The sequence below is a fragment of the Palaemon carinicauda genome, chromosome 4 (genome assembly GCF_036898095.1).
Source record: "Palaemon carinicauda isolate YSFRI2023 chromosome 4, ASM3689809v2, whole genome shotgun sequence".
Lineage (NCBI taxonomy): Eukaryota > Metazoa > Arthropoda > Malacostraca > Decapoda > Palaemonidae > Palaemon > Palaemon carinicauda.
This window is the reverse complement of record NC_090728.1, coordinates 175,673,250-175,688,749: the sequence shown is the minus strand read 5'-3', so window position 1 is coordinate 175,688,749 and position 15,500 is coordinate 175,673,250. Positions and strand designations below refer to the sequence as shown.

The 15,500-nt window shown below is 33.9% G+C and overlaps 1 protein-coding gene across 1 annotated transcript in view; it reads left to right on the top strand.

Annotated features, from left to right (window-relative positions):
* Positions 1–15,500, top strand: part of LOC137640219 (FYVE, RhoGEF and PH domain-containing protein 6-like) — a 30,563-nt gene that overhangs the window by 8,864 nt on the left and 6,199 nt on the right. Inside the window, exons 2-5 of the mRNA XM_068372776.1 lie at positions 9,763–9,978; positions 12,222–12,394; positions 14,024–14,159; positions 14,676–14,777. Coding sequence (XP_068228877.1) covers positions 9,763–9,978; positions 12,222–12,394; positions 14,024–14,159; positions 14,676–14,777 — 627 coding nt within the window. The remainder of the gene's footprint in view (positions 1–9,762; positions 9,979–12,221; positions 12,395–14,023; positions 14,160–14,675; positions 14,778–15,500) is intronic.

The window sequence follows — 15,500 nt, the reverse complement described above, 5'->3', positions numbered from 1 at the left end:
AAACTAGGAAAAAAACCACACAGGGACGTCGTCACAAAGGCTACGACCTGAGAGAGAGAGAGAGAGAGAGAGAGAGAGAGAGAGAGGAGGAGAGAGAGAGAGAGAGAGAGAGAGAGGAGAGAGCAAGTGGCGACACATTTCCTTAGGAAATATATGTATTCCTAATTTTCCCAAATTTCGATCCTACATCCTTAATCCGGCTTCCTACAGAGTAAATGGCTCAACTCAATTGTATGAGTAATTCGTACCGTGCAAAAATTTATTTCCGAACTCCTTCCGGTAAGTTGAATCACAATATGCTAATGAGCATCTTTTCCTTTCTTTTGATTCACTAACATTCGGGGGCTAACTTTGTCACTCAGATGTGCCGGATGCGTGACACATTTTACAATTCTGACTTGCAGAAGATAGGGTCAGTCATAGGTCTTGCATTTTCAGAGATCTTATTCATTTTATTTTTATTTTGGATGGCTTTTAAATGCATTTTTATCTCTTCAAGGGTTTACTTTTCATATTGAGCTATCGTCGATAACGGATGGAAAACGCCAAGAGAATTCTAAACCTTTGTTCTTTCACCTTTTTTCAAGTTCATGGCCCTTCCGGCAGCTGTTTAGAAAATCATGTACCCTAGCTAGCCTCAAAAATCACATAGAGAAATTAATCATTTACACTAGCCTCAAAAATTATATATTAAGAATTGGGTGTCTATTTTAAACAAACTACTCTTTTCTACTTAAATGTAATATTATTTTCAGGCACATTATTTTTTGTTATACTCTTCGAATCTATAGGATTAATTTGGGAAACTGGACGACTCCTGTTTTTTATTCAAGATGAATAAAATTCGCTAGTAAAATCTTCCGTGAAATTGCGCAAAAACCACATAGAGAAATTAATCATATACCCAAACCTCAAAAATTATATCTTAAGAATTAGGTGTCTATTTTAAACAAACTACTACTCTTTTCTACTTAAATGTAATATTATATAGGTGCTAGATGTGTAATATTGAAGTAATGCTAACGTCACCTGGTTTTGATATGACCCTATCACTTAGGCTGCCTACAAGTAGGTTATATATTTTTTAAAATTTAGGAGTTTGATGTACTCATGTAATATATCTATAACATTTTAATCAATTCAAATTAATTTCTTGCTTGATACTTAGAATTTTCTTCCTGAAAACACTTTTCAGTCTGTGCACTTAATGCACACTGGTCATGTCATGTACCCATTGAAAAAAATCATGCACTAGTTTGACTATCACTGTTCTAGATTAACAACCTTCCGGAGGTCAACTCCCTAGTAACGTTATTCATTGTACAATAAATATTTTTAATGTATATTTTTGCGCAGTTTGAACAAACGCTTCAGCAATTTTTAAGGTCAACGTTTCGCTACATTGTCGTATATTATTGAAGCTTGAGGATTTATTGAATTATTGTGTGCCTTGCGTAGAATATGTGTTACCTCACGTGAACATGTCTCTTAGAACTACAGATTGTAGGTGCGAACTCTTTGTGCAGTCGAATCGTTGAAACTTCTGAAGTTCAAACTCGGTACAAAGGTCAGTTTGTTGAGCAGACTGACATGATTTTCTTTTCATCGTCCATTTGTTATCTATTTCGTTTGGTTTTACTTTGTTACTTGTGTTGAATCTTAAATCAGTCTGCTTATGATATGTCTGTTTTATATCTATCTTTTATCGTTAATTCTTTACTGTTTGTACTTTTTGCGAACTGGATGGCTTTCCCTTTTAGTCTATTAAGACCTTGATATCTGGCATACCTGATCTCTCTCTCTCTCTCTCTCTCTCTCTCTCTCTCTCTCTCTCTCTCTCTCTCTCTCTCTCTGGTGTGTGTGTGTGAGAGAGAGAGAATATTCATCACGATTCATGACTACACGCAGAACTTGGTCGAGATCACTTGGCCTTTAATTCGAACTGCAGGCCTGGCCTCTAGCGGCATGATTCCTCAAGGACGAATAACATTGGCTTTAACCTACGTTTTTCCTCCGTATTGATGTATCCTTTGGAATTTATCCGTATCACGTATCATAATGCAGTTTAATGGTAAAAAAAAAATGACACTCACGTTGGGTATAGGAAATTGATACATAATTGTTTTTATCATAGAATTTTAAGTAATGGCAACTCTGATTTTCCTCTTTGACGCAATGATAGCTAATAATAATAATAGATTAAATAAATGCCTTTCTGATACTGTGCGTGCTGCAAAGCCTATTATTTGAAGGCGATCCCACTACCTCTTGGGTTCAAATTCGTTTGTGGAAACAACTTTCTTGCTTCCATTGTCGCCGGAAATGTCAACACGTCATCAAGATACCTTGGTTTTACCGCGAACTCTTAAGACTAAGATTTCACCGTACAGTATTATGAAATACTTTTGATACTAATGTAATTGGGCAGATTCAAAACAAGCGCAGATTTCCTTTCGTAGGGTAAAGAGTTTTGGTAAATTCAACGAGGAAGAATGTAATATCATGTGGTTATTTCCCGCTAATGGTAACTTCAGTTAGGTGCATCCTGGCTCGAATTCTTAAATTTTCCGAACGTGTTATATTGTGACATTTCAAAGTATGGATTTATTTGGTTTTATTGTATGTATGTTTGTATGTAGTCAGGAAATAAATTAGGCTTATGAACATTTATGGATGCATTATTTTTTTTTATAAATGCTATGTTGCTGTTCTCATTTCTGGTAGTTAATGCTCAGATAAATATTAATGAACATATGAGTCACTGGACTGTGCATTTCGAGGATTTTTTTTTTTTCCGGGCATGGAAACAACCAGAGCTGAATGACACAAAGGTAAACTGGTTTTTGTGTAAGATTGAGTCATCCAATATAAGGGACGCGACACCTGAAGTTGCTAATAAGTTCGGTGCATACAATGGTGATTGTAATCAGATTATAGAGTAAAATATGAATGGAATATCCTAATGGGAGAGAGGAATAGTTGTCCCTTTATGTAAAGTAACAGACCACTGAAATTTATCAGGTTAGGGTCATGGTAAGAGTTGGGTTGAGAAAGTAACAAAAATGACAAAAAGGAAAAAAAAAAAAAACGTTATCGGTTATGTCAAAGAACGGGCTTTGTGAATAAAGTACTTATGAATCTGTTATTGAGCAATCTAAAATTTAAACTGTAAAAAGTAGACAACATACATCAAATTAGATTTATGAATTTTGGCTATATATTCCGGTGCTGGAGTCTAGGAGGCCATTCAGCATATAAATGCAACTGTGAAATTTTTCTGCAGTTAAACTCATAATGTATAAGTTTATTTCGATGAGGTGGTACATATATATATATATATATATATATATATATATATATATATATATATAGAGAGAGAGAGAGAGAGAGAGAGAGAGAGAGAGAGAGAGAGAGAGAGAGAGAGAGAGAGAGAGAGAGAGAGAGCGTGATTGGTTGGGAAAGATAGTAAAAGACAAAGGTGATATGTAACGGGCTTTATAATTTTACGGACGAAAATGTGAAAGAAGTTTTGAAAGGAAATTAAACGTGTAAAAAGTTATTTAAGAACATGAGCTAAGAATGCAATGTGAAATTATTGATGTTTGAAGATGTGAATGTACTGATTCTGGGGAGCGAAGAAAATGGGAAAAGTTTGAAAACTTCTGCAAGAAGAAAAATTGGATAGTGAATGTAAGCAATGGTAGAGTTAAAGAGGGTAAATGGAAACCAATGGGAAACCAGGAACATGGTGTAATGAAATTTTAATTTAGGAGTAATGTGAATGGAAGTAAAAAGAACTGAGTCACAGAACAGGTGAAGCAAGAAAAGAAGCAGGAAGTGCGTAAGAGTTTGGGAGGAGATTCGAGTTTGTCTCTAAGCCAAGTTTGTATTACATGAAGAGATTAAGTTGAGCCAAATCTCCTTTATGGAAGTGAAATATGAATAGCGAAATTGAATGAAAGGAAAATTTAATCTATGGAGATGAAATAATTGTGTAGCGTATTCAGTGTAGAAGCAACTGAAAGTAATTAGTCTATAAATTAGGGGATAACGTAGTGGCTAAAAGGTTAGCGTAAGTGAATTGTAGATGTTTTAAACTTTTAAAGTGTAATGAAATAGTTTCATTTTGTGGAAATAGGGATATTGGTATCTTGGTGTAAGATTTGCATTATTCAGAGGTATTAGCAGAGGAAAAGAGAGTGGTGGTTAGAAGTTTTCTGCATTGGGACTCACCCGCGATTAAGCTCTCTAGGCTAACTTCTAAGTATGACTGTGGCAGAGACTGATGTGTATTTTTCTTGATGGTAACCACTTGTGCCTCATTGGTGGTCATCTGAACCTCATCACCAGCGAGTTCCAAAATGAATTCAGAGTTGTGAAGGAAATGCCTGAAACCGTAATGCTCGTAGTGGGGCACCAGCCACCCATTGAGATACTACCGCTAGAGTGTTATTGACTCCTTTGACTGACCATACAGTACTACATTAGATCCCTCTCTCAAGTTACGGCTCATTTTCTCCTTGCGTACACATACACCGAGTAGTCTGGCCTATTCTTACCACATTCTCCACTGTCCTCATACAGCTGACAACACTTGAGTTTACCAAACAATTCTTCTACGCTTAAGGGGTTAACTATTGCAATGTAATTGTTCAGTATCTACTTTCCTCTTGGCTAGGGTAGAAGAGACTCGGGTAAGCAGCTCTTCTAGGAGAAGGACACTCCAAATCTAACCATTGTTCTCTGGTCTTGGGTAGTGCCATAGCCTCTGTACTATGGTTTTTAACTGTCTTGAATTAGAGTTCTCTTGCCTAGGGGTACACTCGGGCATGCTGTTCTATCTTATTTCTCTTCCTCTTGGTTTTTTGAAGTTTTTATAGTTCATATGAGAAGGATCGAGTTTAATATTGTTACTGTTCTTGGAATATTTATTTCAATTGTTAGTTCTTCTCTAGCAGTTTGTTTGTTTTCTTGTTTCCTTTTCTCACTGAGTTATTTTTCCCTGTTGGATCCCTTGAGCTTATAGCATCTTGCTTTTCCATCAGGAGTTATAGCATAGCTTGTAATAATAATATAATAATAATAATAATAATAATAATAATAATAATAATAATAATAATAATAGTGATTAGCCTGGTGCGATGGTTGTAGGCAAAAAGGAAGGCAGCGACCTTATCCCAGGAGAGATAACTTTAATGCCAGTACTAATTCATAAATTGGTTATATATATATATATATATATATATATATATATATATATATATATATATATATATATATATATATATATGTGTGTGTGTGTATGTATATATATGTGTGTGTATATATATATGTATATATATATATATATATATATATATATATATATATATATATATATATATATATATATATATAGTGTGTGTGTGTGTGTATAGGTATGTGTTATGTGTTATTGTAAGATGGTGAAAAGTCCAGAATATGAACGAAGGCAGAGAGAAACGTTAAAACCAAATTCTCAGTACTCTGTAATAGTAATTTTCGTTATTTCTAAGAAATTCTTTAAGCGGCCCTTGCTCTGGGAAACAAATTACACTTAAGAGAGATGAAAATATCATTAGCTTTTACTTCATATACTAAAAAAAAAAAAAAATGTTCGAGAGAATTTAGACACGTGCGTCTAGTTTTAGTGTGCACAGAGTGGGTGGGGTTGACCAAGGCTAAGTATATCCCTAGACCGCAGAGTTGACATTCCAGAGAAGGACGCACCATTACTCATGTGGCTGACAGAAAGCAAAATACTGTGTATGAACGGCATCCTGAGGTTTCTTCTCTCTGTGAATGACCGCGATTCATGCTAAAACAACTCAGAGGCATGTGACCATGACTCAGGCATGTGCGTTTGTTCGTGCGAGTGTGATTGTAAAACTGGAGCACAGACCTGATAGTCTAATTGAAATTAAGTTTAACCTCTGGGTCTACTTAGGGTTCGTGGCGTTCCATTTCTCACGTGGTGGTTATAATTTCCGTCTAGTTAAATCATTGCACTGTACTGTTATGTCTCCAATCATTTTTTTTCTTAAATGACCTGTAATTATAAGAGAACATTGTCCTTATGAAACTAAGTCTATCCTAACCTTTGTGTACTATTTTCTATCACTTTCAATTTCATGATATGAATGTTGCTCTAATATTTCTACTCTGTACAGTAAATTAGTAGCAATGCCTTTGCTTAAATTTATTTGTAAATTAAGCAATTTATCTTATTGCACTCCATCTATTACTTACTGGCACAGACTTTATTTTTTATTTAGTTTTTTTCTGATTATGGGTTTTAGACTTTTTATAATTGTTTAGTTTCGGGTACGAAATAATACAACAATTTCTACAAATAGTAATGATAGCAGCAGTTGTAGTCATGATAATAATTGTTGCGCGAGTGGCTTTGTTAATATTTCCTGTGAAGATATTCTTGACCAAACTACTTTTCAACATTCAGTTTGGCATTAGTGTACATATTTGAACAGAGTATTAAGTAATCAAGACTTTTTTTCTATTTTTTTTTTACATTATAATAAAGAAGGAATTTCATAATATTTATCAGCACAACTTTTATTTTATCTTGTATTTTCTAATAAAATCCGTCCCAGAAGAAGACTTGTTGGTCTTCTTAAACACTAGAAGACTTGAGTGATCAAGGGTCTTAATTATTCTCATCAAACCATCAAAGCCATTTCAAGGGTAAATGTTCAGTGGTCACTTTCCCCTTGGTAAGGGTAGAAGAGACTCTTAAGCTATGGTAAGCAGCTCTTCTAGGAGGACACTCCAAAAACAAACCATTGTTCTCTAGTCCTGGCTAGTACCATACCATGGTCTTCCAATATCTTGGATTAGAGTTTTCTTGCTTGAGGGTACACTTGGGCATACTGTTTTATCTTGTTTTGTTACAAGTTTTTTTTTATAGTTTATATAGGAAATATTTATTTTAATGTTATTACTGATCTTAAAATATTTCATTTTTCCTTGTTTCCTTTCCTCACCGGGCTATTTTCCCTGTTGGAGCTCCTGGGATTTTGGCATCCTGCTTTTTCAACTAGGGTTGTAGCTTAAGGAGTAATAATAATAAAGGGAAGTAGGCCTATGCACTGAAATTGAACATAGTGCATCAAATTCAGGAGTAATGGTATCTCATATCGTTTTCTCATCAATTGAAATTAGAATTTAGTTATTCTGTAATTTCTAGTTAAAAAATACTATCGCTACTCAAATGGAATACCAGTCGTCCATTGTTTTAAATTTGGCTTTGGTTATTAACGTACTGATCACGATGGCACTGACGAAAGAGTTCTGTGTATTCTCGTTTCATGGAAGTAAACAATGAAATCGACCGACTTAGTCCACTGCAGCTCTTGTGAAACAATTGTTCAAACTAAATTTAACTGCAACATAAGATTTTTCTTGTACCCCTAGCTCATAAAAAATAGAGCGTATGTCATTTAATTACTTGATAATATTGAAAAGAAAGACAATGTTTTTGGTGCTTTTTTTTTTCTCTTCGTTTTCGAAATATTCAACAAAGTTTTGGTAACTATACCGTGGAAAGTTTTCAAAACTACAACGGATGGTTTACATGTCCCATTCATGTGGTTAGCCTATTATTGAGAAAATTAGAAATAATTGTCTGCAGATAAGTATCAGATAACCGCACTACATCTCAGATAACATTAAAGTTACCCCTAAGGCCTAAGCCATAAGTAAATTAGCCGCCTTTTATTTCATGTTTTTTTTTTTTTCGTTGCGTACATCGTGAAGTACTCTGATATCTCAAGTGTTGGTAATTGTGGAAATTGACTGCGTTCAAAATATATATATATATATATATATATATATATATATATATATATATATATATATATATATATATATATATATATATATATATATATATATATATATATATATATATATATATGCAGTCACGTGCGCGTGTGTGTGTGTGTAAACGAAGAAAATACTAGTGTTTACATAGAAAATTGTGAAAAAAAAGAAATATGATCCAAATATAACGACTAGCCTACCCAATTTGAGCATGATAGGCCTATTACTGAGTTTACGTGGGGAATTCTATTAAGAACAAAGATTAACCTATTTCAAATCGGCAGGTAATGCAGAATTGATACATAATAGACCCATAACTGATTTTTCACAGATAACTTGTATCGTATAACTCAAATTCTCATCAGAATATGCTTTTAGATTTTGACATAGCAGACTGGGGGTGGTTAGAAAATAAGAAAACTGGCCAATTTAAACCACCACGAATCCAGCGGTACAAAATAGGCCTAATACCGAGGGTTTTTCTACATGCTTATGAAAACAAAGATGACTGTTTACAGAACTAATGACAAAATAGGCTTATAACTTATTTCCTTTAGACAACATGCCCTAGGTATTCGTCGTAGAATTATCGCATAATTAACTACGAAATTAGCAATGAATACTATTTTTTTTTTTTACCTATAGCAGACGAGAAAAAAAAAGTGCGCCATGGACTAATTTTAGCGTATTAGAAACCATACCGTAATGATCACCTGATTCTTAATTTACATTAGTGAATTCGTAAAATAATAACTCATGCAGATTTTGAACAAGATTTTTAGGAAAAACAATATCTTAAATATTGAGTTGTTTATAACAGACACACCTAGCCTATAGGCCTAATTTTCTCTGACAAGTGTAGGCTAAGTTATCGGACTGTTCTCATGAAATTACGTATACCCTATTGTAAACTAAAACAAAAATGCACCGTTTTATGCTCCTGCTAAGTATTGGATGTCAAAGCGAACACAAGTAATTGTAGAGTATAGAATCGGGCCCAGATTCAAACTTTAGAAATCGGTTGGTAATAAACGCCATAGTCAGTCACGAAAACAAATTTTTAATGAATCAAATCAATTAAGCGTAAAGTGAATGTTAAAGTGTGCAAATAACAATTTCTTAAAACTTTCCCAATTCCAAATCTCGGTAAAACTTAATGTCTGTAAAATATCTACTAAAACTTACAAAGAAAATCCCGATGCAGTGGAGAAGCTTGGTCACTCGTGCATGGATGGCAGACTAGTTGTTACGTCAACAATCAACATCACCGTAACCGATTAAGTATCTAAGTACCAACGAAGCTGGCTTAAACTCCAGACAATACCGCTTTTTTCTTTTTCTGTGATGACTGTCTTTTAATTTTATTTCTTATTATATAGTATTTTCAACAAGATATTTTTGCATGCTATTATAAAGCAATTGCTTTATTTAGCTAAAATAATTTATGCGATCATATAAACTTCTTCATTGAATCGGGCACAAGAAACTTGCCATTTAAAGTATCATGTCGCATGTTATGAAAGTTATTTTTGGAGCAAAGTATGAGGGCGATGACCACATAATTTTCAGGGGATAATCCTATGATGTTATTGCATGATTTAAAAACTGACCTATAATGTGTTGCAAATAATTTACCAAAAATGCTATAATCCTTGGAGTAGTCTGGCTATCTAGGTTTAACGATACACTAGTCATGTGACTCTAGAAAGGATTAGAGTTTGCTCTCTCTCTCTCTCTCTCTCTCTCTCTCTCTCTCTCTCTCTCTCTCTCTCTCTCTCTCTCTCTCTCTCTCTCTCTCTCTCTCATTAGTGTAACTAAAGCTCTCGTAGCCGTCTACTGATCTGTCCCTCTTTGACATCCACCACTTAATTGAATAACATCAGACGTTGTTCATTTTTTCCACAGACCAACTTCATGAAGTTGCTGGCTCTACAGGATCGACTGACGTGCAGTCAGAACAGCAACGACATAAATAACGCGAACAGCAACGCTAACGTCACGAGCCAGCCATCCACCAATAATACCCACTACGAGCTAATTAGGCCTGGACGATCTCTGCTGAAGGAGGGGGAACTATTGAAGCTGTGCAGAAGGGGAATGCAACCCAGGTATTACATCTTGGTAAGTTAAAAACGAAAAGTCACCTTTTCTGGTGTCTTATTGACCTTTTTACATTGGGAGCTGTTTGAGACGCAACACATTGTTTTATACCAAGGTTGATCATAGAAATGTCTTGAATATGACGATCTGTAACATTTTGGAGCAAGGTATTAGAAACGGGACGTTAAAACAATTTTGGTTACAGTACAATACAACGTAAGCCCATTTGTCTTAGAATAAGAAACTGGAATTTATTCCGTGGTGATTGTATCAGAATGCGTTTTTATTTTAATCTAAACTTTTTCTGTTATGGCTTCCAAATAGCTAGAGCCAATGTCTTACATTTTGCTATCTTAATCTGCAACTAACCAAGCTAAATTTCACGCAGGTGTGATCTCTCCCGGGTATAATTGTTTACTGAAGTTGAATTTAACATTTTCAAATTTTGCTTACATATCTTAATGTACTTTATGTAGATGTTCTAGGTGTTTTTAATCCTAGAAAAAATCAAAACGCGATATATATATATATATATATATATATATATATATATATATATATATATATATATATATATATATATATATATATATATATATATATATATATTTAGCTGCAATCAAGTTTCCATGTGATATGTTAATTATAACATGATGATGGAAATGCTTCAAGCTTCCTATGGAAATTAAAGTGTTATAATTTATTTTCATTCATAATTGACAGCCAAATACCAAATTGTACTGGTGGTTTTACTTGAATGTTTCAACTTCACTAGTCGTATCATCGAACTTAGGCCTATCTATAGGCCAGGGCAATCTGTATTGACCTTGGGCTTATCTTTAGCTTACAGACAGTCTTCAAACTCTGATCCTTAAGACTAAAGGAGACAGTCATATACTCCATTTAGGTTAATTTTGATTTGAACCTATTGAGTACGACTTATTCTTAACTTCCGTAAATATGTAAATATAGTATTTCCATGGTTTGGCCTCATACTTTTCTCCTTGAATATCATTCGCATACATACCTGGGAGTCTTGTATTCTCATTTCCCTTAATTGCAAGTTTTGCTTTTCCTCTGTTAACTGTTTGCCGCAATCTACCCTGCATGTTATGGAATAGTGATCAATGACTTGTTAATAAAAAAAACAAAATCGTGATTCAATTAATATAGGTAGACCACTAGTCTTAAAGTAAGCAAACTTTCACATGGAAAGTCACACACAAGGAATGTTTATTAAAAAATAATTGTATACTTTTACTGTCATTTTAATTTCCGTCGAATTGGCTTGTGGTTTGCCTGAAATATAAAACGCAAATCTGTTACTTCCCGACGGATACTCCCTTGATATTTTGATTTTTCAATCGATCTCCAGCCAATGATAGCAACAATTTATTTTTATGTTGCTTGCAAGTTGCTGGCCTGAAGAAGGAACAAGGAACACTGAAGCAACACCAAAGGCGGTGGCAGTGATTTTGCCTCGAGTTGCCTAGTTTAAATAAACGACCGCATAATTTTGAAGGGATAATCTTAATGATGTTATTACATGATTTAAAAATGGAACTTGTGTCGCAAATAGTTTACTATAAAATATTACATTGTGTCATGAAATTCAAATTGAACTTGGAAAATTAAGTTGGAAAACCTTTATGTCAAATGGAACATTTCGGTAAGGGTTACTTATTTCAGGACTTATGGAGACTGTTTTAATAATATTGATTAGATTTTAAAAAATAGTGTTGGCTTATATCAATTTGTGCTGAACACAAAGTTAACTAATTATGCCCTTTAGTAAAGTAAACAAGTTGTCTATTTGTGGCCTTTAATAAAGCAAACAAGTTGTCTGTTCCCTTTAATAAAGCAAAAAGTTATCTAATTTTGCCCTTTAATAAAGCAAAAATTTATCTAATTTTGCCCTTTAATAATGCAAAAAAATATCTAATTGTGCCCTTCAATAAAGCAAAAAGTTATCTAATTATGCCTTTTAGTAAAGTAAACAAGATGTCTAATTGTGTCTTTTAATAAAGGAAAAAGTTTGTCTAATTGTGCCCTTTAATAAAGCAAAAAGTTATCTAATTGTGCCCTTTAATTAAGCAAAATACAGTAGAGTACTATAGTACTATTGTTATCCCGAATTAGTGCTGGATGAGGCCCAGAAATTGTTAAGATTGATTTGTTCCCAGCCATATAATTTTTCATTCATAAAATATTTTGATTTATAATATGGGATTTGAAAAATCGAATGTTTCTACTTTTTGTTGCAGTTGTCCGATGTCTTGTTATATACCAGTTTCATCACTAGTGGTCCAGGGGGAGCTCTTCGAGTCAACTACGAGTTACCCCTTGAAGGAATGAGGGTCGAAACACCAAAAGCTGAGGATTTTAAGAATGAATTCAGTGTGATCTCCACCTCTCGCTCATTTACACTGCAGGCAAAGTAAGGAATTACACGTTTATAAAAGATGAACATCTCATTAATGTTCATAGTCTTGCAGTCTTTAGCATTATTATTTTTTTATTTGCCTTATTTATCAATATCATACAGTAATTAATAAGGAACCGCAAAATTATTTCAATGGTAGAATCTTGTTGTTTGACAGTTGACTGCTTACATTCATTTATTAATATAGTTATTTTCACTCTAGTAAAAAAAAATATCCCAGCCTTAATTTACCATTTCATCCCTTCATGTCTGAGTTAAGGTATAAACTCACGTGGCAAAAATTCATATACTGTAGTTAAGAAATGATAATTGTGAACATCATGGAAAAGACTTCACTGTTTTCAGCTTTTCTGTCATTTCTGTTGCACATAATAAATTACTGGGATTTAATTTTCATATCTTGTAGTGTTTTCTATTGTAGTCAGCTGAGACTTTACTTCCATATACAATTGGATTTATGAATATGGGGAATAAGGCTCAGGGCTAGGGCCAGGGATACCATTCAGTACGAAGGTGCAACTGGGTTGCATTATGAAGTAAAAATCCAAAGAAGGTGGACAGTAAGATGAAAGGTAGGCCTAGATAGAAGGCTAAATAGGGAGTGAGCTATGAGGCAAATGGATGCCGAAAGTGCTCATCTAAGGTGCACTGATCACATTTAACCTCCCTGGGAAATTCTATTATTATTATTATTATTATTATTATTATTATTATTATTATTATTATTATTATTATTATTATTATTATTATTATTATTACTATAAGGTAAACTACAACCCTAGTTGGAAAAGTAAGATGCTATAAGCCCAATGGCTCCAACAGGGAAAAATATCTGAGTGAGAAAAGGAAACAAAGAAATAAATAAAACTACAAGAGAAGTAATGAACATTTAGAATAGAATATTTTAAGAACAACAACAACAATAAATTTGATCTTTCATGAGCAAGATAATTAGTAACTCCATTGAGATTTCAACTGAAGTTTTCTTTAAAAGTCTTCAAAATTATTCTACAAAATACTAATATAATCTTTTGTGTTTCACGTACATTAATTCTTGCCTGTATCAGTTTACCATAAAGTGTAATTAATCATAGATATCCTAGGTAATTCATCTGTTAGCAATGGTGGTATAGACAAGAAGGGAACTCAATCATTATTGGAATTGTACAGTACGTTGATGTATATCGTGAGGTAAAATTGAGGAAATTTACTGAGTGCTAAAAGTTGGTTATAAATGAGATTTTCCTTTGGTGCAAATGAGGGAAGAAATGTGTTAATCGAGTAGTATGTAACAAAATTTGAGCTTGCATTCAAGGTAATAGAATTAAGGGATGCGACTGAGAATAAAAAGTTGCTTATATTTCTTTATTAGAAGCTGTTGAGACTTCAAATGTCTAGTGTATGCTACTGGATAGAGATAAAGATAAAGATGGGATTGCATTAAGTTAAAGAAAATTTTGGGGTATAATGCAAATAAATATAGATACTTTTGAGGAACCCGCTGACAGATGACATAATGATATATTTAAAATTCTGACACCTATCAATACAATCTAGCTGATGATTGGAACAGGGCCTACCATTCTTTAGTTGAAAAGACATTAACTTCTCTCCTCCTTAAAGGTCTGCTGAAGAGCGAGATGCGTGGATACAAGCACTGAGGGATGCCATCGAAGACAATGCTTCTCGAAGGTCCACATTCTTGAGGGCAAAAATGCCAACTTTCCAGCATCCGAACACTTCATCGCTTGGGAAGCAGGTAATTTGGTGTTTGGTAACAATTAAAAATATGAACACCCAGTCACACTGTTTTGTTTATCAACTACCAAGAAACATTCTTATACATGACTGTTATTTCTTGAATAAGATTGTACCTTCCTTTCTCTCTCCTCAATGTAGATGGTATTTTATCAGTGACTTAGACCTACAGTACCTCATCTCTATATTCTCCTTCGCTCTATCACGAGGTGCTCTCTTTCTTTAAACTTTGCTATAATACAATATCTACTGTGTCTATCATACAATAAAGAATAAATGTCACCCAGGCTTAAGAAGTTCAACTCCTAGGTTATTTTAGGGAAATTTCTATTCTGATACTCACCTATTCATAGAATCTTTTGCATATTACCATAGTTACCACAAAACTAAATACACTATTATTACTGCTGTAAGTGAACAGAGTTAGGTAAGCTGTTACTGTAAAAAAGAAACTTAACCAACATAATCACTAGTAAAACAATCTATCACTGAGACTTATGCAAGTTACTTTTTTCAGGCCCCAGTTTGGATTCCAGACAACAGAGTAACTATGTGTCAGCAGTGTACAGCGGAGTTTACTCTAACTTTCCGTAGGCATCATTGCCGTGCTTGTGGCAAGGTAATGTGGTATTTTACTATCTTAAGGTTATTAGTTAGGAGAGGGAAGAAAAGCTTTCTTCAATTGTCTAGTTCACATTATGTGGCTAGATGAGAATCAAAACAGTTCACTGAATTTTTGAGATTCTTAATGCTATGAGAAGGATACTCACACCAAGATTCTTCTATATGGTTCAAAGCTTCTCGAGATATTATTTTTGAAATGCAAATTTGGCATATCTCTACCCTAACAAAATTATTTAGTACAGTATTACAATTCTTGAGGGCAAATGGCCCATAAGTTAAAGCAGATTAAAGCAGAGATTCCTTTAACAACACCAGTCACAAAATTCAACCACACATTTGGTCTGAATCATGTTAGGGTGGAGGGTTTGTTGGTTTTTTCCATTTGAGATTACCATTCTTGGAAGATAGATGGTGACTTTGAAATATAAAACCATATTGAAATAATGTCACCTGCATATTCACACCCTCAATTTTTAGTTACATTGCCCGTCTGCCATTTACATGTCATCCATTCCACTTCCCTCTTTTCTACTTAGATATCAAACTTCCTCTTCACAACTAAGTATTTTCTCCCCAAATCACAATGAGTCTTTTAATATAATAAGGGAAACCATGAACTCCTGGAAGTCAATCTTTAGTTCAAAAGTAACATTCCTTAAAAGTTATTGGTTACAACCAGTTCGAATATTTCCCTTTGGAGCCAAATTTTGTTTGTAAA